Here is a 22460-nt window from a genome sequence, read left to right as displayed (position 1 = left end):
AGCAGAAGCCCCTGACCAGACTCTGCCTCTCCCAGGACAAATCACCCAGTGCTCTGCCTTCCTGTGGCGATGGCATTCTGCACATGTGACCATCACAGCAGCGTCCCATCATATCATGGTGATGGTTTGCCACTTGTCTCTCCTACTAGACTCTGAGCTCCTTAAAGTCAGGGACATTATATTGCCTTCCTCATTTTTCCATCCCCAGGGCCCAGCATAGTGCTGCGCACATATTAGGTGCTCAGTAAATGTTACCTGAAGGAACGCACATGGTCCTGCCCGTACAAATTCAACCAGACTGCAGGGTGGTCAGGATAATGAAAGCGAGCAGTTGCCTAAGCCTTCTATACCCTCAGGACTAGCAGCAAACGTTTCAGGAGAGCCAGTTGCATTAGACATCTGTCTTGTGGCCAAATCTTAAACTTATTCTTACAGGGATCAAACCTAGGACTTGCTTTTCTTGTGGGTTTTTCTGTATTCAGTTCACCAAGTCAACAGAAGCTAAGCAGGAAAATCCAAAGGATGAATTATCTGTCAGGCTTCTCCACTTGCCTATGATATTAATATTCTGACTGTGAATAGCCTTTGTTTTTTCCAAGCTACAGGCACACACCCGTCATTTCTTTTCGTTCATATAACATATGCGGTATTTAACTAAAAGAGGTTAAATGATTCATCCAAGGTCAGGGCAAATCAGTCAGGCCTAGAAGCTTTTCTTCTATATTCATTCCAATGCCTATATTTCCTACCCAGCATTTTCCCTGTTACCCACCTTGCAGAAAGATGGTTCTCAGTGGCCACAGTCTGGGAGATGCTCCAGATAGTCCCTTGGGCCTTGTTCCTGCTGAGAAAGCTCTGGTGGGAAGCCGAGGGGGTTCTGCCAGGGGCTGCAGAGATTCAGTGGAGAGACTTGGGTAAACCAAATCGGCTTTCCCTCACCCTCTCAGGGGGAACCTGATACAATATGCAGCTACTGAGCCATAACCCAGACAGGAGCAGCCAAGAGCAGTCAGGAGGCAGGAGGCTTGTTGAACTGAACTGAAGACGGACAGCAGCCAGGAGGGAGGGGGGCCATTTCCTCGTGAGCCAGGGCCAGGGAACCTGCAAGCTGGAGACGAGCTAGTGTTGTCAATGACTCCTAGACACAGACGACAGCTGGCTTCTGCAAGATGTGAGCTGAAGTCCTGCTCTAGAGATGCCCACCCAGGATAGGAACTACGTGCCCTTCTTCAGAAGAATGAATCCAAAACAACTGTTAGCTTCCCGCCCCTTTGGAGACCAAGGTTGCCACAGGGTTAAGTGGTCAGATTCAAAATCGTGACATTTTTCTATATTGGAAGAATTCACTAAACAACTGCTGAGAGCTGAGTTGAAAGGGCAGTCTCTATTCTTAATATGTTTACAGTCTAGAAGGAAGGTGAGCTGGCACACAAAAATTATACATGAAAATGAACGGGGTTAAGTGTCATAAAGAGGATTAGAATCCGCCTTAAAGAAGGCAAGCCGCAGGGAGGGCCGTCGGGGTGGCTTCCAGTCCTGAATGGCACCTGGAGTTAAATCTAGGGGACAAATCCATGGCAAATGTCTAGGATTCTGGGCCATTGAGCAGTTTCCATGGCTGCGACCTTCTTTTCTTATCAAGGAGGATAATGTAAGCAGGTGCTTATTAGAGTCAGGCAGCGCGCTTTGCATACACCACCTGAGGTCATGGTTAAACCACCTGAAGGTGGGTACTTTCATCCTGTTTTACAGCTGAGAAAATTGAGTCCTTAAGAAGTTAAATAAAGAGTTTAGACCTTAAAAGTACTTATCACAAAAAAATCAAAAGATTATAGTTAAATAACCTATCCAAAGTTAATTAGCTAGAAACAGTTGGAGGTGGAATACAAAGCCAGCTTATATTGAAAAATTGAAATGTTACAGAAATCTATAAACTACTATGATCCAACCTCCCCACAGACCCTGGGGTGATGCTCAATCACCTATGGAGCAGTTCGAATTCCAGTGGCATCTCTCTCTCTCTGGTGCCAGGCTCCTAGACTCTAAAGCTTCCTGGGAGGGGCAGATGCCCACAACTCCAGGCAGGAGAAGGCAGGATTAGGGGAGAAAGTCAAGACCATAGACTTCAGAATTCTAGAGAATCAGGTGAAAGCCCCATGGGCCAGACATATCTGAGATGGTCTCTAAATGAATGTCTTGGCCCTTGTCTCAGTCCTAAGCCCCTCTGGACTCCAGGGATTTTCCTTATTCTGATAGGTATGATTAGTCTGTGTCTGTTTGCCTGTAGTGTCCAGACTTCCTTTCAGTGTCTTGTGAATGGAAAAAAAAAAAAAAGACTGTGTAGCAAACCTGGGGATGCAGGGCACTACCTGGCACACCTGAGAAGCCCAGTGACCAAAAGTACCACATGGGATGGTCTGATCATAAACTCCTAACTGGGCAGACCATGGCAGATAGTCACGTCCCAGTCCTAAAGCTTCCTTAACAAAGGCCAGTTTTTACCTTAACTGGGCTCTGTCTGTTGTATCTTTTTTTTTTTTAAATATATCTTTATTGATTTCAGAGAGAGGAAAGGAGAGGGAGAGAGAGAGCTAGAAACTTCAATGATGAGAGAGGCATTGATCGGCTGCAGCCCGCAACCCGGGCATGGGCCCTGACCGGGAATCGAACCCTGATCGCCTGGATCCTAGGTCAATGCTCAACCGCTGAGCCACGCCCAGCCAGGCTCTGTCTGTTGTTCTTATGCATCTAAGATAACGCACCTTTGAAATGTCAGCGTAATCTTCTTTTCTAGACCCCTCAAAGCATAAGCATGAGACCACAGAGCCCCCAGTGGGTATCTGATCCCCACACACCATCTCCGTGTTAAATGTTAACTATCCTGTACCAACCAACGTGAAAGAAGCATGTGTTTCTCCATTTTGTTTTTTATCCAATTCTACACATTTCCCCACTTTTTCTCCTGCTTCCCTAACTACCACCAATGGATTTCATCTAACTTTCCTTACATTTTCTCCTTTGATTCTAATGTATAAAATAAGCTATAAAACTGCTATTTTTGGAGCATTTTCTCCACCCTTCGACATCTTACTTCTGAGCACATCCTCAAAATTTGGCTGAAATGAACTTGAAGAAAACTTTTCTATAGGCCGGGCATTCTTTTGTTGACAGTCTCAATGAACCATAAGCTGTTAGTTCTGACAGACTTTAGAGATTACCTAGCCCAGTCCCTTCAATGTGTACGTTACACATTAACAGTAGTTAATGGCAGAGCCACTAGAATGTTTTCTTTGTTCAGTAGGTCATCTTACCACTGGACACTGATGTAAGTTATTTTCTTTGATTGCAAAACCCGGAGAAGAATCTTACAACTGTTGTGCACATCCATTGAGAGCCTCCGTCAAAGCTCGTCTTTAATCTTTTCTCTATCTGCAGTACCCCCTTCTGTGGTGGAGGCGTGTGGGTGGGTAGGGGGTTTGAGAGCAACATAGTGCGTTTCTCTAATGCTAAAAGCAGACTGCTGTTGCCTGCCTGTCCTTCTGCTTCTTCACCTGGAACCCCCAGAATCCCTGCCACGTTCAAGGCCAGCAGCCATCCATTTTGTCTGCCAGGCTCCTTCTCAGCCTGACCCGCTGGCAGTCAGAGCTAAGCTGATTCTCTTACCTGCTGGCTGCCCATGTGAGACACGATGTGTGGAGAACAGCCTGCCATGCAGACATGAGCCAAGACTTTCCCTCTCTGAGCCCAAGCAGATGAATAGCAGCACCCCAAGATTTCACGCCCTTCCTCTGCATTTGGGACAGCAAACAGCTGTGCTCTGTGGCGACCATGGGGCAATGGGCAGAGAACAGGTGGAGAATGCCTGCAGAAAGTCACTGGAAGAAGTCACTGCTCTTCTGCCACAGCAGGCTCACCACACTGCTCCCTCTCTCCCAGGGCCCTGGAGCCAACTACGCAACCCATCACCTGCGCTCCACCCTCTCCCCTCCCCTCCACTTTTTAGGAACCAGACCCCTGGTTTCCAGAGCATGGTAGGTTCCCATAGCAATGGGCCTTTTAACTGTTTCCATGGCAACCAACACCCAGACCATTTAGTTGCTAGTCAACTGACAGCTGTAAATGAATAGAATTCAGTTTAGAATTTGAGGGATAGGCCGGGGGATTGTCTTCACAGAAAAAGACACAACCACCCAAAATGACTCAACTCGTCTAGAGATTCTCACAGGCAGCATCTGTGGAGATCTAGCGCCACTTTCAAACTCAGGTCACACAACACTGCCTATCCCATTCCCCCCCCCAAAAAAACCCCCAGAATTTCCCAGGACTTTAAATCCCCCAAGCCTATTTTCTGTGCTGTGTTCTCCCCAAAGGGCCCTGGGGAAAAGCATTAGTTTGAGGTGACTATCACCGTGGCGATGCTTCTCACACATAACCCGTCAGTCTTCTTCCTGTGCCCCAGGACCCTGGCCTCAAACTGACCTTATCACTTAAGCAATACTTGCTTTTCAGATGATCTGATGAGTGGCTATTTCCAGATCATCTTGCCTTAGCCTGAACCTCACCTACGTCAAGCCACCCCTCCTACACCTGAGGGTGTTCTCAGAGAACACAGTTTCATCAACCTTTGCAAAGCATAATTAAGATGAATTTGTTTCTTTTAAGAAGTCAACTAAGATTTCAAAACCAAAGAGGATTGGAAATTATCTATGCTTTTTGCTCTTTATTGGCTTGATTTGACTAAAATGCCAGGCCTCCCGCCTAGCACTCTACCAAACTGGGGGATACTAGGTGTTGTGTCCCCTTCACTCTGTAAGCAGGGGTGCCTCTCATGTTTTTTTTTGTGTGTGTCTGTGTGTGTTTTTAAAATGACTGGAGTCTGAAATTCATGAAGGAGCAATGTGTCTAAGTCTCCATGGCCTGCTCAGTGGACTAGAAAAGTATGAGACTGTCGCTGGAAAGAACATGACCTTTTATATATAGCCTAATTTCAGTGCTTCTCAATGTTTTAATGACTCCGGGGGCACCTGTGAACCATCTGTACTGAAGACGACCTTTCAAACTAATCCCCCGCAGGAGCCCTAACTAGCTCACTGCTGCAGGCTCCACGTGGCCCCACACTGGCCTGTAAACAGTTATAAGCTGCTGTGTTACCCTTCTGCTCTGACTGAAGGGGACAAGCTAGCGGAACTGCTTTTCTTCTGTCGTTTCCCATATGAGGGTAGGAGTATGAAATAGGGAGGGGGGCTGTTAGCCTCAAGGAGCTCAATGACCTGAGGAGTCTTCTGGGAATAGGGAGAGCGCAGACGCACGAGAACAGCTTTTCCAGGAACCTTGAAAAGTTCTGTGCACAGAGGAGGGTCTCATTTTCCCAGGCGGCACCTCACACATTAGATTGAATTAGATTTTCCTGATGTTTCTAGATGAAGAGCAATGTGTATCCCAGAATAATTGCCAACATTTACTGAGTCTGTGCCATGTGCCATTCTAACTGTTTTACAAGCACCTCATTTAATCTTCGAAGCCCTACTATTATCCCCACTTAACAGATAAGGAGACTGAAGCACTGGGGAGGTTAAGGGGTTTAAAGATCCCACTGGTAGTCCTCTTAATTGGTGAGGCCAGTATCCAACTCCTGGCAGCCTGACGCCAGAGACCAGAGAATCCCTTTGGGATTCTTACAAGCCTGATATACCTAGGGTCCATCATGGGGAGAGAGTGGGCTGTCCCTCTGGACCCAATGTGATAGGATACACAAAAGGTCTGACCAAGAGTACAGTGGTTGAATGGCTCTGGGAATTAACTAGTAAATCTTGGCTGCTGATAACTTTATTCCCGATCTATGGCTGTCCCCTGGTGGTTTTCCTGGGAAACTCACAAGCAAAGAAACCCAAGGCTCTAGTGAAATTAGTGGGATGAAAAGAACTGATCTAAATTACTTATTTGCTGTATAAACACCCTAACCAAAAACAGATAATCCTTTCAAGGTCCACATTACCCAACTCACTTGTGAAGTGTTGTAATCCTTGTGACAGCTAAGAGCTGATTGGTAGTACATTGATTAAAACAGGCAGCAAAATATATGCCCTGATTATACTTGTATTTCAAAAGCAGCAAGTAACAAGGTTTAATTAATTTAGCCATTACTTGTGACTTCACATTTCATTTTTAAGCTTCTAGGCTTTCCTCGTGGCAGAAGGTTCGTTCCCCAAAGACTACTATGCTCCATGCCAACTTGTAACCTTACTCTTCACCCTCCCGTCTCAATTCTGTTCCCTCGGCCTTTCAGATGTTATTATTCAACTAGATGATGTTTGCTTTCACTACTCATTTCAAACACTTGGTGGTATAAGATTATGCAAAATAAAGCAAAACCAGGTCATTTCATATGAAGTAGATAAGTAAGGTCTAACTGGGCAAGAAGGGGAGAAAAGGCAGTTTCCAAAAGAGTAGTCTTTACTGCATTCTGGGACCATGGGACTCGGTAGCCACCTTGCATAGATCTGGGGGAAATACTCTGAAAGAAGCAGGTTACCTAAGTACGAATGCAGAGAAATGCGAAGTTTTTAATTATTCAAAGAGACATTTCCAGGTGCATAAAGAAGTCACAAATTAATGTTAAAAAAACAACAAAAAACCAAACATCTGCTAATCAAGTTTTGCATTTAATGAAAACCACCTAAGACAGAGAAGAAATAAGATAACCACAGAGAACCAGCCACCCAGAGCTGAATTTCTATCTCAGACCACCCCCCTCCGCTGAAATGCTGGACACCACAGAAGAGCATGTCATTATTGTTGAGGCAGTGGAGCTGGAGGTGCTGTCAAGTCAGCAGGCTTATTGGCCAGATGCACTGAACTCAATGAGGCACTTGGAGATGTAACATCCCAGCTAGAGGAATGTGGTTTGGAACCTGTCCTTCACTACAAGGGTCAATATCCCTAAGCAGCCTCATTCGGGTCCTGTCTGGCTGGACCCTCCTTATTTCAACAGCAAAAAACACTGAAGATAATTACATCAATTCCTATAGTGTCTGTCTCTCTGTTTCTGTCTCTCTTCCCTTTCCTTCAATGCTTTTACAAAAGGTATTACAAGAGCAGCAGTTCTGAGCTCTCCGGAAACAGGGTCTTAGATGCAGCTGGAGGTTGAGAGGCATAAAACAGCAGTCTAGAAATTCCTTTCCTCTTACGGCACTGATTTAGTTTAGACTTGATTTCTCTTCCCCTCCCTCCACTCTTGCTCTCTCATCTCCAGACGGACACACTGGCATTAAATAGCTCTAGTTTTCAAGCTGTACTGGAATTTCCCAGCAGAAGAGACAATGGTCTTCGTCATCCCGAAGTTCCCACTTCACCACCAGTTTTATCTGGATAAAGACAAAAAGAATTGGGAAAAATGAAACTGGGATCTCATCTCGATCCAGAATTGGTATAACTATGAATCCTAGAAGTACACTCTAACAAACTGCCTAGTTCCTCATGCTTTTCTTCTTAAATCATGGCATCAGGAAAGCTGCTTGGGATGTAGACACAGCCTGTCTTTAAACTTAAAATACTAACTTAGTTAACTTATCAAATATAATTTCTAAAGCATTTATTCCATAAATGAAGGCTTACATGAAAAATAATTTTACACTCAGACAATTTCTCTTGTATTTGGCAATCTGATCCAGCTTTTTCCAACTGTAACCATGAAGAGCAGAGATTGTTAGGTATAAGGAAACTTACTTTTAGTTGGAAATGAAACTATCAAAGCACAAAGGATGTCCAAAGAAGTTTACTGCCGTATGAATAATTTCAGGAACAACAACCCTTGTAGTATATAGTTTCAGTTAAATTCCTTAAACCATTTTTAAAAATTTATTTTAAAGAGAGAGGAAGGGAGAGGGGGAGGGAGGGAAAAGGGGGGGAGGGAAAGAAGGAGGGAGAGAAGGAGGGAGAGAGGGAGAGAGAGAGGGAGAGAGAGAGAGAGAGAGAAACATCAATATGAGAGAGAAACATCGATCAGTTGCCTCCCACACGCACCCTGACGGGATTGAACCCACAACCCAGGTATGTGCCCTGACTGGGAAGACTGGGAATCAAACCCATGACCTTTTGGTGTACAGGATATTCCAACCAACTGAGCCATACCAGCCAGGGTTTAAAGCGTTTCTTGATTATATACCTCATTACAGATCTCTGCTTTGACTTGTTATAATCATACTATGAGCTGTCCCTTCTAGTTCTTAATAATTCACTGACACTTTGCCGGTCCTTTCTTATGTGGACATTAACTTATTACTTCTCTTGTGTACTCAACTGTTTGTTTACCACATACCATTTGAGTGACAGTGATACCCAGGCTTCTCTAACCTTGTTTTATAAGTCTTTCAAGACAAGTACACATTAATTACTGTTTCACTTAGTGCTTAAATTAACACAGTTTAAGAATTCACATAATAACTACCATATAGAAAGTGCCTGCTATGTATCAGGCCCTAAATAGAAACTCTGTATTAAGTAACTGAGGCTCCAAAATGCCCACGATTATATGGCTACTCTGCAAATTAATCTACAAATCTGTCCCTGAACTTTAGGGTCTCCGACATCCCTTAAACACAGACTCTCTACATCAGAGATTTTTTAGAATGTTTTTTAATTAATTGCCATTTCTAGAAAATAGCCAGATTGCTCCTGGGTTCTATTGGACTGGAAGAAAGTAATCCCTTTACTTCCTTCATTCTTATCAAGATTCATATTTTTAATACAGGCCCATTTCAGCAGGCTCTATCTATAAATGTTTGGTAGAAAAAAAAGTAGGTATAGCAGGGTGAGTCAGAGGTGAAGGCAGGGGGTAGAGGGGGTGAAGGGGAGAAAGAAGAGTGGAAAAAGCTACCTTTCTGCTATGGAGCTAACAAGCTACTGCTCTGTTGTTAACAGATTAATGGAGAAACCAGGACTTTTCTGATGACATGTTATGACAACTTGAAATCTTGAATTATTTTATATCTGGCTAAAATCTTTTAATACTATACAGGTTTTGAAGTCAAAAGACCTGGCTCTAAGTCTAGGCTGTAGTATTCCTTTGCAGAGTGGACTCTGCTCATATTGCATAATATTGGAGGCTTAAATTTCTTCATCTGTGAAAAAGGGATATCACCTCTATATCACCTCTACAAAGGATGGTCATGAGAATCCAGTGAAATATTGTATATAAAAATGGCTAACCATTAGCCTACAGACAAAGAAAAAAGGCCACTAAAAAATACCTGCCTACCTCATGATTCCTAACACTCTAACTTATCTCCTTCCCTCAGGCTCCTTTCCTCCACAGAAAGGAAGGACTCCTCCTCCAATCTTTTCTTCCTGCCCCCCTCCTCAGATATCTAATCTAGTCACAAGATGTCCAGTGTCAACAAGTCACTCACAGAGGGGTAGGCACTCTTCACTGGTAGTTTAGCCATGTAGCTGTAGGTCTTATTCTTTTCTATGGGGCAGTTGACTCCACTCTTACAACCATCAGGCTCAGGAATGGCAAAGGCAATTGGGACACCCATCACGATGCCATGCACCACGGCTTTGCTCCCCTGAGACTGAGTACCTAAGAGGGAAAAAAAAGACAATCAGATAGTGAAGAAAACAGCGTATTTCCAAACTCTAAATTAAAAATTGATACATTCTCAAGCAACAGCATTGCTATTATAGCAAATCATAAAGTCTATAGCTCTTAATTCCCAGGGTCTAGCTCTCTTTGTAGTTATGCTTTGTACCTCTGCAAATGCTTATTACTCCAAAACTTGAAAAATTACTGAATTATACCATAAAAAAAAAGGAATCAGTGGGGGTTGTTTTCTTTGCTCTTAACCCCACCGTGCTCTTCACTCTTAGGCTTGCCAAGGAAAACACGAGGCCAGGTAAGAAGGTAAGTTTATTAGGGCATCCGCATACACAGATGGTTAAAGCATCTGAATACAGATGGGCTGAGCTCCAAGTGGCATCAGCCCTAAGTGGTTGGGAGGTAGTCTCTTTATAGGGTGTAGGGAGGGAACTTTTTGGTGTATGCACACTTTTTCTGAGCAGGAGTAGAAAGCTATTCAATGTAAGGAACAGATTGTTGCTTGAGATAATTTCTAATGCAGGGAGTGAAAGTTACCAAGTGTAAGGAACAGGTTGTTGTTTGAGTTCATCTAAAAGTTACATTCTTATGCTGGGGAGGGGAGAGCCCTCAGGAACATTAAGCTTTTGTTCAGACCTAACATTCACCGCTTTTCATAGTTTCTCAGGAGAACCAGAGCTACTTGGATAAATAACCTCATTCAACAAAGTAACTGATTTTTGGCAGTTAACTTTCTATTTACTATTTACATCAGTTTCTGTCAAAGTGTACTGTGCATCTTAAAGAATTTTAGGAGACTGGTCTCTGAACTCTCAAATACTCCCACACAAAGGATTCCATTAGAAATTAAGAATTAAATAGAAGGAAATGTGGAAAGAATAAGGAATCTACAGAGACATACCATGGGCTGTGACAGTAGAGAACGAGGTAACCTTCAGAAACTGGATACGATTAGAAAGGGGGCATTTCATGCTAAGCTCTGTCCTCCATATGACAAGATGGTCAGGAGAAATAAATATAATAAAATTAGGGCAACCAGAATTATGAGCTGTTAGGTTATTCTGGAGATCCAGAGTATTGGCTTTCCTTTTCTCTTTTTTTGGTGCACCATTCCTGGAGGTACTGCAATACCAGGTCTATGAACGGAGTAGAGAGAGCAAGCTCCTATTCCATCTCCCTACTCCAAAAAGCCATTTAATATATTGTCCTCGGGTAAGGGACGTATCAGATATTAAACTCATAAGGACAGATACCACACTTGATCTCAGCCAAAAGGCCGAGAAGCAATGGGCTCTGTTTCTTTCTTTCTACCTAGGTTAGTGCTGACTTTTGTTTAGAAGGTACTTTTTGAGAAAACAACTCTAGTACTTAGAGCTGTTTTTAGGCTTAAGAATAAGAGATGACGGGGACTTTGAGATTTCTTTTTTTGGAGAGAGGTGCAGTGAAGAAGGAACTAGATTCAGTGCAGAACAGCTCAATTGTGATATCACACGGCTGTGAGGCAGCCCTGGGGCCAGGCCCCTCTCCAGCCAGACAGCTCTGCTCTGCTCCTCCAAGACCCGCCTTGCTTAGCACTTCCTGCTGGGCTGGGCTGGGCTGGTCTTTCAGGTCAGCCAGGGAGACGCATTCTCCAGTCTTCCATGGAATGGGAAAGTGTGCTCCAAGATCTACTGGACTGTCTAGTTTAGTTCAATAGGAAAGAAAATGAGAGAGGAAGTCAAGGGAGATGCCCTTTCTAGAAATAAAGATTTTGCATTAGTCTAGATTCCTGGGAATCTGAAGGTGATGAATGTGGTCCTGGAAAGCAACAGGTTCCAATAATATTTCTTCAAGTTAAAAGAAAGTTCTCAGACTTCTTGATTGCTTCTTGGGTCCTCAGTGAGTTCCCTAAACCTTACAGAGGCTAAGTATTAATTGCTCCTGTATTTTTGAGGCAGAACATAGAATTAATAGCTAGAAGGTATATTGCTTAAAATGACACTTTGGAGGAGTTCCAAAGTCTACAGAATTGGGGTCTCTACTAATACTCTGCAGTCTGAGGCAACACAAGGCTGACATTCCCATAAAAGGCTACTGTGCAATATGGCCTAAAATAGGACATAGAGAAGCCAAGCTGTCTTGTCTCACCTGAGAACACATGGAAATCTCTCTCTGCTTAGAGTCTGGATTCTAGGAAACAGGCATATGGGAATCCCATATGAGAAGGGTGTGTAAGGGTATAGCGAATCCTAGCTTGACACAGGTTGGAAGGGAGGTCACAGAATTCTTGACTGCAGTTCCCCTCCCCCACATTCCCACGCTCATACCAAAACTCGGGATTTATGTTATGCTTTAAGATGAATTTGAAGGTAAGAGTCACTTTTACTCACTACTGGTGAAGGTGACATTGACAGCGTAAGACTGTCCTTTCTGCAGATGGCAGGGCTGAACAGGACATGGGATCACATTCACTTCCTTTACAACTCCAACCTCAGAACCTGCAAAAGAAAAATGAGTTGAAATAGGAGAAAAAATAAACCACTTAGGCTGTCCCTATCTAATGGGAAGATGCTCTATTCTCCCAGTTAGGATGAGCTTTTCTCCTCTGACGCTTGGTGATCTCCAGGAAACTGTTCATATTTGATGGGTAAAAGAGAATTAAGGAAGGTATTAAGTATACATAGCCACTCCCCTACTCTATAACCTGGGAGGGCTATACCATGAAAAATCATCCCCCCATCCCCACACAGGATTATATATATATTATTGATTTCACAGAAAGGAAGGGAGAGGGGGAGAGAGAGAGAAACATCAATGATGAGAGGGAGTCACTGATCAGCTGCCTCCTGCACGCCCCCTGCTGTGTTGAGCCCGAAACCCAGGCATGTGCCCTGACTGGGAATCGAACCTCCATCTCCTGGATCATAGGTCGATGCTCAACTGCTCAATCATGCCGGCTGGGCACCCCCACAGGGTTTTAAAGCAGCACACACATCCTACAAGTGATGGCTCAAGTCTAGCACTACTGTTTCCATTTGGAATCTTGAGACTGGCTGCTCAAAAACTCCCCTCCTCCACCATCTTCCAATCCTGTACTGGTGTTTCTCCAAATTAGTGGTCTTCAAGCTTTGTATATCCCCACCAATGAGAACAACTTTAAGCACTCATCTGCAATATTCAGATGTGTACACTCTACTTTGGAAACGTGTTCTTCAAAGTAAGTATCTTCGGGGCAGGGTGTGTGTCTTTTTTTTTTTTTAATTTCAGTCTAAAAAGGGACAAAAGTGCTGTTTATTTACAATAAATGCTTGATCAGAAAAGGTTAAGTACAAATTGTTAAAAATCCATTTATCTCATCTAGGCCCCTGATGCTGGACAGCTGAATGGGAAAGAATGCAAGAGAACCGATGGTCAACACTGCCTGTAACAGGGTAAGTGTAAGCTCTGCAATTCAGCCATCTCCGTTGAGAGGTAGACTCTGGGACCTGATTCCTGGGTTTAAAATCTTACCAATCTCGCCCGGCTGGGCATGGCTCAGCGGTTGAGCATCAACCTAGGATCCAGGCAATTGGGGTTTCATTCCCGGTCAGGGCACATGCCCGGGTTGCGGGATCGATCAACGACTCTCTCATCATTGATGTTTCTATCTCTGTCTCTCCCCTTCCTTTCCTCTCTCTGAAATCAATAAAGATATGTTTAAAATATATATATATAAAATCTTACCAATCTCAGTAATGGCTCCATTACTTACTGTGTAACCTCAGGGCAAGATATTTAACCTCTCTGGGGATAATAATAGTACCTACCTCATTGAGTAGGTGAGCTAACACACATGTAGCTCTGAGATAAGTATTTGGAACATACTAATGGTATACAGTAGCCCCCTTATCGTGGTTTTTCTTTCTGCGGTTTCAGTTACTCATGGTCAACTGTGGTCCAAAAAAATTAAATGGGAAATTCCAGAAATAAACAATTCATAAGTTTTAAATTTCGAATAGCGTGTTGAAATTTCACCCCACCCCATGACTCATCTCTTTGTTTAGCAAGATAGTTAGCAGCTGACTGTCCTGGTATCACAGTGCTTGTGTTCACATCCCCCTTACTTTACTTAATAATAGCCCCAAAGAGCAAAAGTAGTGATGCTGGCAATTCAGATATTCCAGAGAGACACAGTAAAGTGCTTTCTTCATGTGAAAAGATATGTATGTACTGGAAAAAACAGTATGTACAGGGTGGGGCAAAAGTAGGTTTACAGTTATGAGTACACAAAACAGTTTATTCTTCTGTTATTATTAATTAATTATTGTATTCTTTTCCATATGAACACCTGTAAACCTATTTTTGCCTGACCTTGTATAGGGTTGGGTACTATCCATGATTTCAGGAATCCACTGGGGTCTTAGAATGTATTCCTCATGGATAAAGGGGGGCTACTATATAACCGTTTACTACTATTGTCATCATATCAGGATTCAGTCCATAAATTTAATCTAGATTACCTGCTCCTGAGTGGGTTAGCATGTTCTCTTTTACCACACAAGGTGGGCCTCTCATCTCAAATATACTTTGTGGGTAGAAATTATGGATCCAGCTGATAGAATGGATTCTGTCTCTAAAGTAGAACTCATGAAGACAGAAAGAACTGAAGGTTGAGAGCAAATTATCTGCTTTGAAGTCACCAGGTTAGCTCTGTCCTGTAGGATACGAACTGAGCAGCTCAGGTGGATGCCCTCTGCTTCCTCAGCCTGCGCCTGCTCTTGGGTGGAACAGTTTCATCACACTGACCAACACTGCTTCAGCTAGTCTGTAAATACTTTGCTTGTCCTTTATCCCCAGTTTGCTTCTCCATCATGGAAAAGTTCTCAAACTCTACACTCAAGAATTCTCTAAGCACTGTGTTTCACTCTGTCATATCTTCCACGGATGGGGGGGTGAAAATCCAGAACTTTAAGCAACGGCCTATTGAAAATCAGTGCTTATACTCAAGCTTTCCATGCCTAGCTTCTGCCAGATTCTTTCAAGGCTGGGTCACACGACCTAGAAGGAACTGAGTAAAGGGTAGCACTTGTAGCTCCTTCAGCCAGTTTTTTGGCTGACAAGAGGTTCTTGCACTTCCAATGTCAACAGAACAAACTCCTCAGTCCTAACCTGCAAAAATTACAAAACTAATTTGCTTGGCCTTATTTCTCACTTGAAGAAATGACACTCCAGGGAAAAGGGGGTGCACAGCGGAACTCAAAAGACTTTTGATGTGGGCACTGAAGTTTTTACATTGTATTTCCCAATTCAAAAGTCAACTGAAAATCTGTAACTGAAACGCACCTTCCCTTAAGTTCTTGCCATGGGTGTACACCTGCTTTTTTCAAATGAGTAGAACAATGTCTGGATTTAGTTTTCTTAGTTGTGTGTGTGTGTGTGTGTGTGTGTGTGTGTGTGTGTGTGTGCGTGTTTAATGTTACCGTTGAAACCCAAAGTGGCTCAAAAACACACACCAGTTTCCTACTGCTTGCTAGCTGTGAGAATTTGGGAAAGGGACTCTATGTGCTTGTTTCCTCATCTGTAAAACAGATTGTGAGGGCTGGATGAGTGTCTTCATCCAAATGTTGGCCACTAAATTTAATGGAGGGAAAGACAGTAACCCGAGGTGGTAACAGCACCTCCTCGCTCAGTGCAACAGCATTTGTTAAGAATCAATAGGCCAGCCCGGCCAGGCGGGGCTCAGCGGTTGAGCTTCGACCTGGGATCCAGGAGATCAGGGTTTGATTCCTGGTCAGGGCACATGCCCGGGTTGCGGGCTGCAGCCGATCAGTGACTCTCTCATCGCTGAGGTTTCTCTCTCTCTCTCTCTCCCTCTCCTTTCCTCTCTCTGAAATCAATAAAGATATATTACAAAAAAAAAAAAAAAAAAAATCAATAGGCCAGCAGTCGTTATTCCCTAACCAATCTGTTCCCTAGCCCCCAACTTTTTGCTTCAACATGAATTTTAATGACATGGTGGAAAGAGTATTTACTCCCTCATTTCCTTTTTCAACAAATACTGATTGAGCAGTTACTATTACTTGGGAACTGGATGTAAAGGAGCAAACTTATGCTGGTTCCCATTCTGCTGTGTGACTTTGGTTAAGTTACCTAACATCTCTGGAATTCAATGACTGACTTTTAGATAGTTTCCTTCCAGCTCACAAATTTTACAAAATCAGTGTCATACCTCTTCCATTTATCCTTGCACCTCTCCACTTCAGAAAAGTTCGGCTGGAATAATTAATGCTATAGACTTGACTGAACGAACTCACAATGCCTACGCCCTTCCCTCTTGCATTTCCCATCCAAGATTCCAACCTCAGCAGCAACAGGGGCTTATGTGTCACAAGCTGTGACCAGAAATACGAATTTTATATAAAGGAGGAATTACAAAACTCCAGAGCCCAAAGGTAACGCTAACGGAGAAAATCATGAAAAGGAGAAGTGACTTTTGACTTGTCAGCAAAAGGTAAAATAAAAAGCGAACAGAGTGCGGAGGGAGAGGCCGTGCGAGATACAAGGCAAACACAAAAGTCCTGCGCCCCACCCCTCAATCCGCGCGCTGCCTATGGACCTTCGGTTCCGCCCTACAAACTTTAGGAAACTTCAGCAAAAGGTCCATCCACCTCCAGGAAGGTCCAGGGACCCCGAACACGCGTTCCAAGGGCAGAGACAAAGTTGTGCGCGGTCGCGTTTCCTCGAGGCCGGCGCTTCTCGCCTACCGCACCCCACCGCACCCCACCGCACCGCACCTCACCGCACCGCACCCCACCCCACCCCACGAGGGACCCAAAGCTGAGCCTACGGCACCCGCCCAACCTAGCTCGGGTCTCCGCGCGAGCTTCGGGCTGAGACTCCCGCCGAGAGCGCGGGAACCTCGGCACGGTGCGGGGCTCACCGCAGTCTTTGAAATGCACGGGCTCCGCCAGGGCGGAAGCGCTGAGCGCCAGGAGCAGGAACGCGGCGGCCGAGAAACACATCGCTGCCAAGGAACTTCCAAGCGTCGGGAAGGAAGAAGCGGCCGCGGCAGTCACAAGATAAACCTGGCGGGGCGGGCTCGGGGAGGAGCTCAGTCAGGCGACCCGCGCCAGCAAACAAGGCCTCGGCCCGCCCGCGCCCCGCCCCCGGCTGCAGGGAGCCAGGCTCCGGTCCGTCTCCTCCCACCCCGTCCACTTCGCCGCCGGGCGGGCGAGGATACATCCCCGCCCCGTGCGTTTCCGCTCCCGCAATGGGAACATTTCTAGCCAATAAAATTCCTCTGCCTCTCGAACCACCCAATCGGCGTGCTCGGAGGCGGGGGTCTCTGTGGGTTCCGCCTCCCGAGGCCCAGGCGGAGAAGGGGATTGGATGACGCGAGGGGTGGGGTTTGTGGAGGAAGATGGCGGCCGCCCGGGGTTTATCCCTGTCGGCGGCGGCGCTGAGAGCCGTCACCCCCTGGTGGAGGAGCAGGTACCAAGCCTAGAAGGGCACTTGGGAAATCTAGTAGGTTTTGCGCCTTCCAGGACTAAGCGGAAACTAAGGTCCACGGGGGAGGTGAGGGTGTGGCGGGAGGCTGCCCAGTTGGAGGTCGTCGCGTTTGGCGTGAGGCAGTGCCGGTGGGCGTCGTCAGGTTTGGCTTCATTCTGTCCAGATGGGGGTCGCCAGGTGCCCCTCTGCTCGCGGGCTCAGCGTCCTCCCTTGCGCGTGGCAGGCTCCTCGGGGCTTCCGCCCGACCTCAGGCGCTTCGGGCAGCGTCGTCCTCCAGCCCCGAGGCTGGCGAAGGGCAGATTCACCTCACCGCCAGCTGCGTCCAGGTAAGAGGGGCGGCGGTGGCCGGACTAGGGCCCTCCCCTCGGCCCACCCTTCTGCCTCCCCTTGCCTAGCATTCCGGATCCCCTCTTCCTGCGTTTCAGAGGCTCCTGGAAATCACCCAAGGCTCAGAATTCCTCAGGCTGGAGGTGGAGGGAGGTGGATGCTCCGGATTCCAATACAGATTTTCACTGGATACAGTTATCAACCCGGACGACAGGCAAGGAGGAAGGGGTGGGTCCTCGAGAACCGAGCGGGAGGGATAAAAGCGTGTCCAGTTTAAGGTGCACTTTTATCCCAAATTTAAAAGGTTTGCTGAAGTTGCTTAACACCACCCTTCTCACACAGTGGGGATACAGTGAAGATTTGTTGTCTTGAAGATTTGGTGTTTATGATATTCAAATTTACTAAGTTATAGGAGGAGAATTGGCCTGCCTGGGTCCATAGGGTAGTTGATAGAGTTAGGCTGGACCGGATTCCAGGCCTAAATCTCAACATTTCCCAGTATTCATTCCATTGAATCTTTTTGCCTCAACATCTGCACCTTTTGGAGGTAATAAGGAATGCTTCCTCAATTTCAGAAAACAACGTGCACCTCTCACATCAGGGCTCAGAGGGTGTCATGTTTTTGGTGTTTATGATATTCATTAATGCTTCTCTCCTGTTTTTTTCTTCAGGGTATTTGAACAGGGTGGGGCAAAAGTGGTGGTTGACTCTGATAGCTTGGCCTTCGTGAAAGGGGCCCAGGTGGACTTCAGCCAGGAACTGATCCGAAGCTCATTTCAAGTGTTGAACAATCCTCAAGCTGACAAAGGCTGCTCCTGTGGGTCATCCTTCTCTGTCAAACTCTGATTCGATGACAGGTGACCTAGAGATTGCTGCCATTGGTACCAATTGGAGGAACCTGGGATTAGTCGAATTTTAGTGGTTTCCTTCCAATCATGTCCCTCCCTCAATTCAGGATTGTTGTGTTTTGCCACCATTATTTTCAGAATGTGAAGCTGTTACTCTTGACTTAATTTCTCCTGCACAATTCTAAAGCCAAGGCCCTAGATGCCGTTACCTAAGATTTAATAACTAGTTGAAATGCAGTGTAATCTGTAGAGCCTCCAAGGTTCCAAAATTTGAGTTACTTCTCTGGCCTTCAGAGGTGCTCATACATATATGTAAAACTATGTATAAAAGCTATATTTTACAGAAAGTCCTTATTTACTTGTGTTTTGGATCAGTCTTAGATTAAGTAGCTTGAACACTTGTTACTAGGCCAGAGAGGATGAGAAAGGCAAGTGAAAAGTTCTCATCTTCATCTCACCCTTCCTGAATGTTCTCCTTGACTTATCTTTATTTCCTATGCAGTTCGTGGTCTACTTCCCATTTGTTAGGCAGATACATTTTCTCACACTCAGAATTTTATTTTATTTTAAATTTTATTTTATTATTTTCATCACCATTTATCCATTCTATGCCCTCTTACACGCTCAGAATTTAGATTCACAAAACCAAAAGCCCATCACTCAGAAAACAGACCTAACTCCCACTGATACCCTAATTACTTGAAAAATAGCCCCTGCAGTCCCACAGACATTTCAAGATTCTGTGATCATTTAGTGACTGAATCTCTTAAGGGTATGTTGCTTCACTTGCCTTATGGCGTAAACATCTCTGGTCTGTGCATAGCAGGAACTGGTCCCTTTGTTGGAATAGATAACAGATAACTCAGGGATTTTCTTTTAGGTTGAATTACCAGATAAAATGCAGGATGCCCAATTAAATTTGAATTTCAGATAAATAGTAAATAATTTTTAGTATAGGTATGTCCAAATATTGCATGAGATATACTAAAAATTGTTTGTTGTTTATCTGAAATTCAAATTTAACTGGGTATCCTGTATATTTCTTTATTAAACCTGGCAACTTCACTTTAGGATTACTGAAGGAAAAGCATTTTAAGCCACAAATTCCAATGAATTTTAAAGTATTTGTTTGAGCCCTGGGCAGATGGCTTAGTTGGTTGGAGAGGGCTCAATTCCCAGTCAGGGCATGTACCTGGGGTGTGGGTTTGATCCTCGGTTGGGGCATGTATGGGAGGCAACCAATCAGTGTTTCTCACATCAGTCTCTCTCTAAAAATCAATAAAAACATATCCTTGGGTGAGGATTAAAAAAAAATTAAAGTACTTGTTTGGGTATGGCATTTAAATAGGCTACAGAGCTAGAAATTGTTGTGGTATGTGTATGACTGCTGGGGGAGCCAGAACTGCATGGACTGACAACGAAAAATACCACCACCAGGATGAATGACTTATAAATGCTAATGTTGGGGAAACCACACCCCAGTTGATTCTGGAAGAATTATTGGTTAAACCCATCTTTTCCTCCAGAGCCTAAAAGTTTGTTACAGTAAAAACTTGCATTTCTGGCCTGGATTGGAACATTTCTAGACTAGATTAGAATTCAGGTCATTCAATAAAAGAATTTACCATTAAAAAATGGAAATACAGAATTTAGAAACAAAGTATCTAAAATAGAGGGGGTAGAGGGGGTCATTGGGGGGAAAAGGGGACATCTGTAATACTTTCAACAATAAAGATAAACTTAAAAAAGTATTTGAGATAGAAACTTAGATGCTTACATTTTTATCATGGGAAAATCTAGGACTTCGAGAAAACAAACCTATCCTGTGTAGACAATGTGTACAAAGAGGAAAGAAGGTACACTCAGAAACCTGAGCAGATTTCTTAGCAGGTTTTCATAGGCTGAAACCAGTATGCCATGGAAATGTCTGTGTGTAACTTTACTAAAACATTGAAAATTGCTGTCTGGCCGGTGTGGCTCGGTGGTTGAGCATTGACCCAGAAACCAAGAGGTCATTGTTCAATTCCCGGTTGCCCAGGTTGTGGGCTCGATTCCCCAGTGGGGGGAGTGCAGGAGACAGCTGATGGATGATGTTTCTCTCTCATCAATGTTTCTATCTTTCCCTCTTCCTTCCTCTCTAGAAATCAATAAAAACATTTTTTAAAAAATTGCTACCAGTGAGCATAAGCATAATAGCTTTAGTAGCTAAACCATTGAGTTGTAGTGGCCTATTAGGAACAGGATGCCTTAGAATGCCTATATCTAAGTACCTACTGTTAATGAGAAAAATGGAATTTTGTGTTTAGAAAGGGTGGATTTCTGTGTGAAATCTTATTCTGGGGGAACTTCAGAGTAACAAGAAGTAACAACGGAGACTTCTTGTTACTTCAGAGTTACAGGAAGTCTCCATTGGAGGTGAGTGACAGAAATTTTAATAATGGGGCATGGGGAAATGATAGCATCAAGTGGTGACAGGCAGTTTGCTTGGAGTAAACAGCAATGTGAAACAGGGTTAGGACCTTTCAGGGGCACTTTCTGACCAGATGCCGCCTTCCTGGCAGGCCATAAAGTGGGCAGATATTTTCACAAATACTGCTGCTCACTGTGCTAATTCATTTATACTCTTTCAGCATCAATTGGAAGGTATTTTTGTTTGTTTTTGCCTCCCTTTCAAGGGGAGGTTATCAAGGCCCTATTTGTTGCAGAATTGATTTTTTTAAACTCACTATGCAAGCTAGTGAGTGCCTGGGGCAGCATGCCCTACGTTTGCCTTAGCAAAATATAATAGTGCAGGAAGCAAAGGCAGGGGAGCCTTGGATCTGCTTTATGTTGTGAATAGCTTTATGTTGTTTGTTCCAAAGAGGGGGCCTCTTGGTCAGCGTCCAGATCTTACCTTGTTGCGGTATGAAGCTTTAGTTATATGATTGATAGTGACTAGTGGTATGAAAACTATAGGTGTCCCAACTACCCTTTGTTTCTTTCATAATCAGGAGAAAACAGGTTCAGAAGTAAAAGATTAGGAAGGACTACTAAAGTAGGTGTCCAAGAAGATACTATTTTTCTTCTGAGAATTGAGCCCTATTCTTGTGGCCTTTTGTTATAAAGCATCCTAGTAGAGGGTTGACATTTGACAGGATCACCCTGTGTAGAGAAGTGGGCAGCACTGGTGGTCATGGTGTAGCTCTCCCTTAAATTCTGGCCCTGAGCTGATGTCTTACAACTTGCAGTGGGCAGGGAACACTGTCCACTGCAACATTATTATGGTTTTGTATGTTTGTCTCGAAGGCAAGAAACTACTTTTCTAGGTATCTAGGATTGATATTTATGATTTTTTAAAAATCCACCTGCCATTTCTCCACAGAAATGCCACAGGACTGCTTAAGGGAAGTTTGCTTTAAGAAGTTTTGAAATAATGATCTGGCTTTAATTGTAAAATGTAGGTAAATATATAAAGAGAAGGAACATTTAAATAGTCTATGGCCAGCAGCTGTATTTAAAAATATTTTATTTTTTGAGTAAGACGTATGGTACAAATTTCCAAGAGACACAAAAGGGGGATACAATGAAACGTGTCCAATCCTGCACCCATCCACCGTCATCCTCCCCACAAATTGCCATTGTTTCTAAGAATTTAGCTCACAGGTATATAATTCCACAGATACAGTATGAAATAACATTTGCACAAGAATATTCATTATAGCATATTTTTAATAGCAAAAGATAGGAAACAATGGAAATGTCCACCATTAGGGGACTGATTAAATAAATTATGGTTTATCCATTCAATGGAATAGTATACATTTATAAAATATAATGAGACAGCTCTTATGTGCAAGTATATGTTTAGTGAAAAAAGCAAGTGTAGAACAGCATGCATAGTATGCTGTTTGTGCTTTTAGTGCATGGAAATGGATATGCATGAAATATCTCTGGAAGGGCAAGCGGGGTGGGGGTGGGATGGGTGCGAGGGTTGGGGGAGGGCAGTGGGAACAGCTTTTAAGAAAGCGCAGTGCCATCAGGGTGATTTGAGGAGTGGTAAGACAGCCTCTGAAGTATGGGGTATGAAATGGAATTAGCAGATGCCCTATTCACTTTCCTTTCTGTAGACAAATAGCAGCATGTGTTACACTTTGTCGTTCAGCCTCCTTTTCCCCTTAATCTACTTTGGATATCTTACCAAGGCAGTTAGAGCCACGTTTTCTTTTTCTTTGTAGGGCTCCATA

General features: G+C 44.1%; 2 protein-coding genes and 1 non-coding gene across 3 annotated transcripts; 1 reads left to right on the top strand and 2 right to left on the bottom strand.

The window, feature by feature from the left end:
- Positions 1 to 6543: 6543 nt before the first annotated feature.
- NPC2 (NPC intracellular cholesterol transporter 2) lies at positions 6544 to 16664 on the bottom strand. The gene is made up of 4 exons (XM_016208205.2): positions 16494 to 16664; positions 11965 to 12072; positions 9408 to 9580; positions 6544 to 7364 (listed from the first exon to the last, which is right to left on the bottom strand). The coding sequence occupies exons 1-4, from the start codon at positions 16573 to 16575 to the stop codon at positions 7278 to 7280; spliced, it is 450 nt and encodes a 149-aa protein (XP_016063691.1). The 5' UTR covers positions 16576 to 16664; the 3' UTR covers positions 6544 to 7277.
- Positions 10693 to 10883, bottom strand: LOC148094029 (U2 spliceosomal RNA). Its single transcript, XR_015716400.1, has one exon. It is a non-coding gene; the product is annotated as a U2 spliceosomal RNA (small nuclear RNA).
- Positions 16665 to 16965: 301 nt separating the features above from the next.
- ISCA2 (iron-sulfur cluster assembly 2) lies at positions 16966 to 18815 on the top strand. Its single transcript, XM_016208141.2, has 4 exons — positions 16966 to 17044; positions 17226 to 17388; positions 17488 to 17603; positions 18061 to 18815. Exons 1-4 carry the CDS (start codon positions 16974 to 16976, stop codon positions 18233 to 18235), a joined length of 525 nt encoding a protein of 174 aa, XP_016063627.1. The 5' UTR covers positions 16966 to 16973; the 3' UTR covers positions 18236 to 18815.
- Positions 18816 to 22460: the final 3645 nt, after the last annotated feature.

Source organism: Miniopterus natalensis, chromosome 1, assembly GCF_054644295.1.
Source record: "Miniopterus natalensis isolate mMinNat1 chromosome 1, mMinNat1.hap1, whole genome shotgun sequence".
Lineage (NCBI taxonomy): Eukaryota > Metazoa > Chordata > Mammalia > Chiroptera > Miniopteridae > Miniopterus > Miniopterus natalensis.
This window is presented reverse-complemented; position numbering and strand designations above follow the sequence as displayed.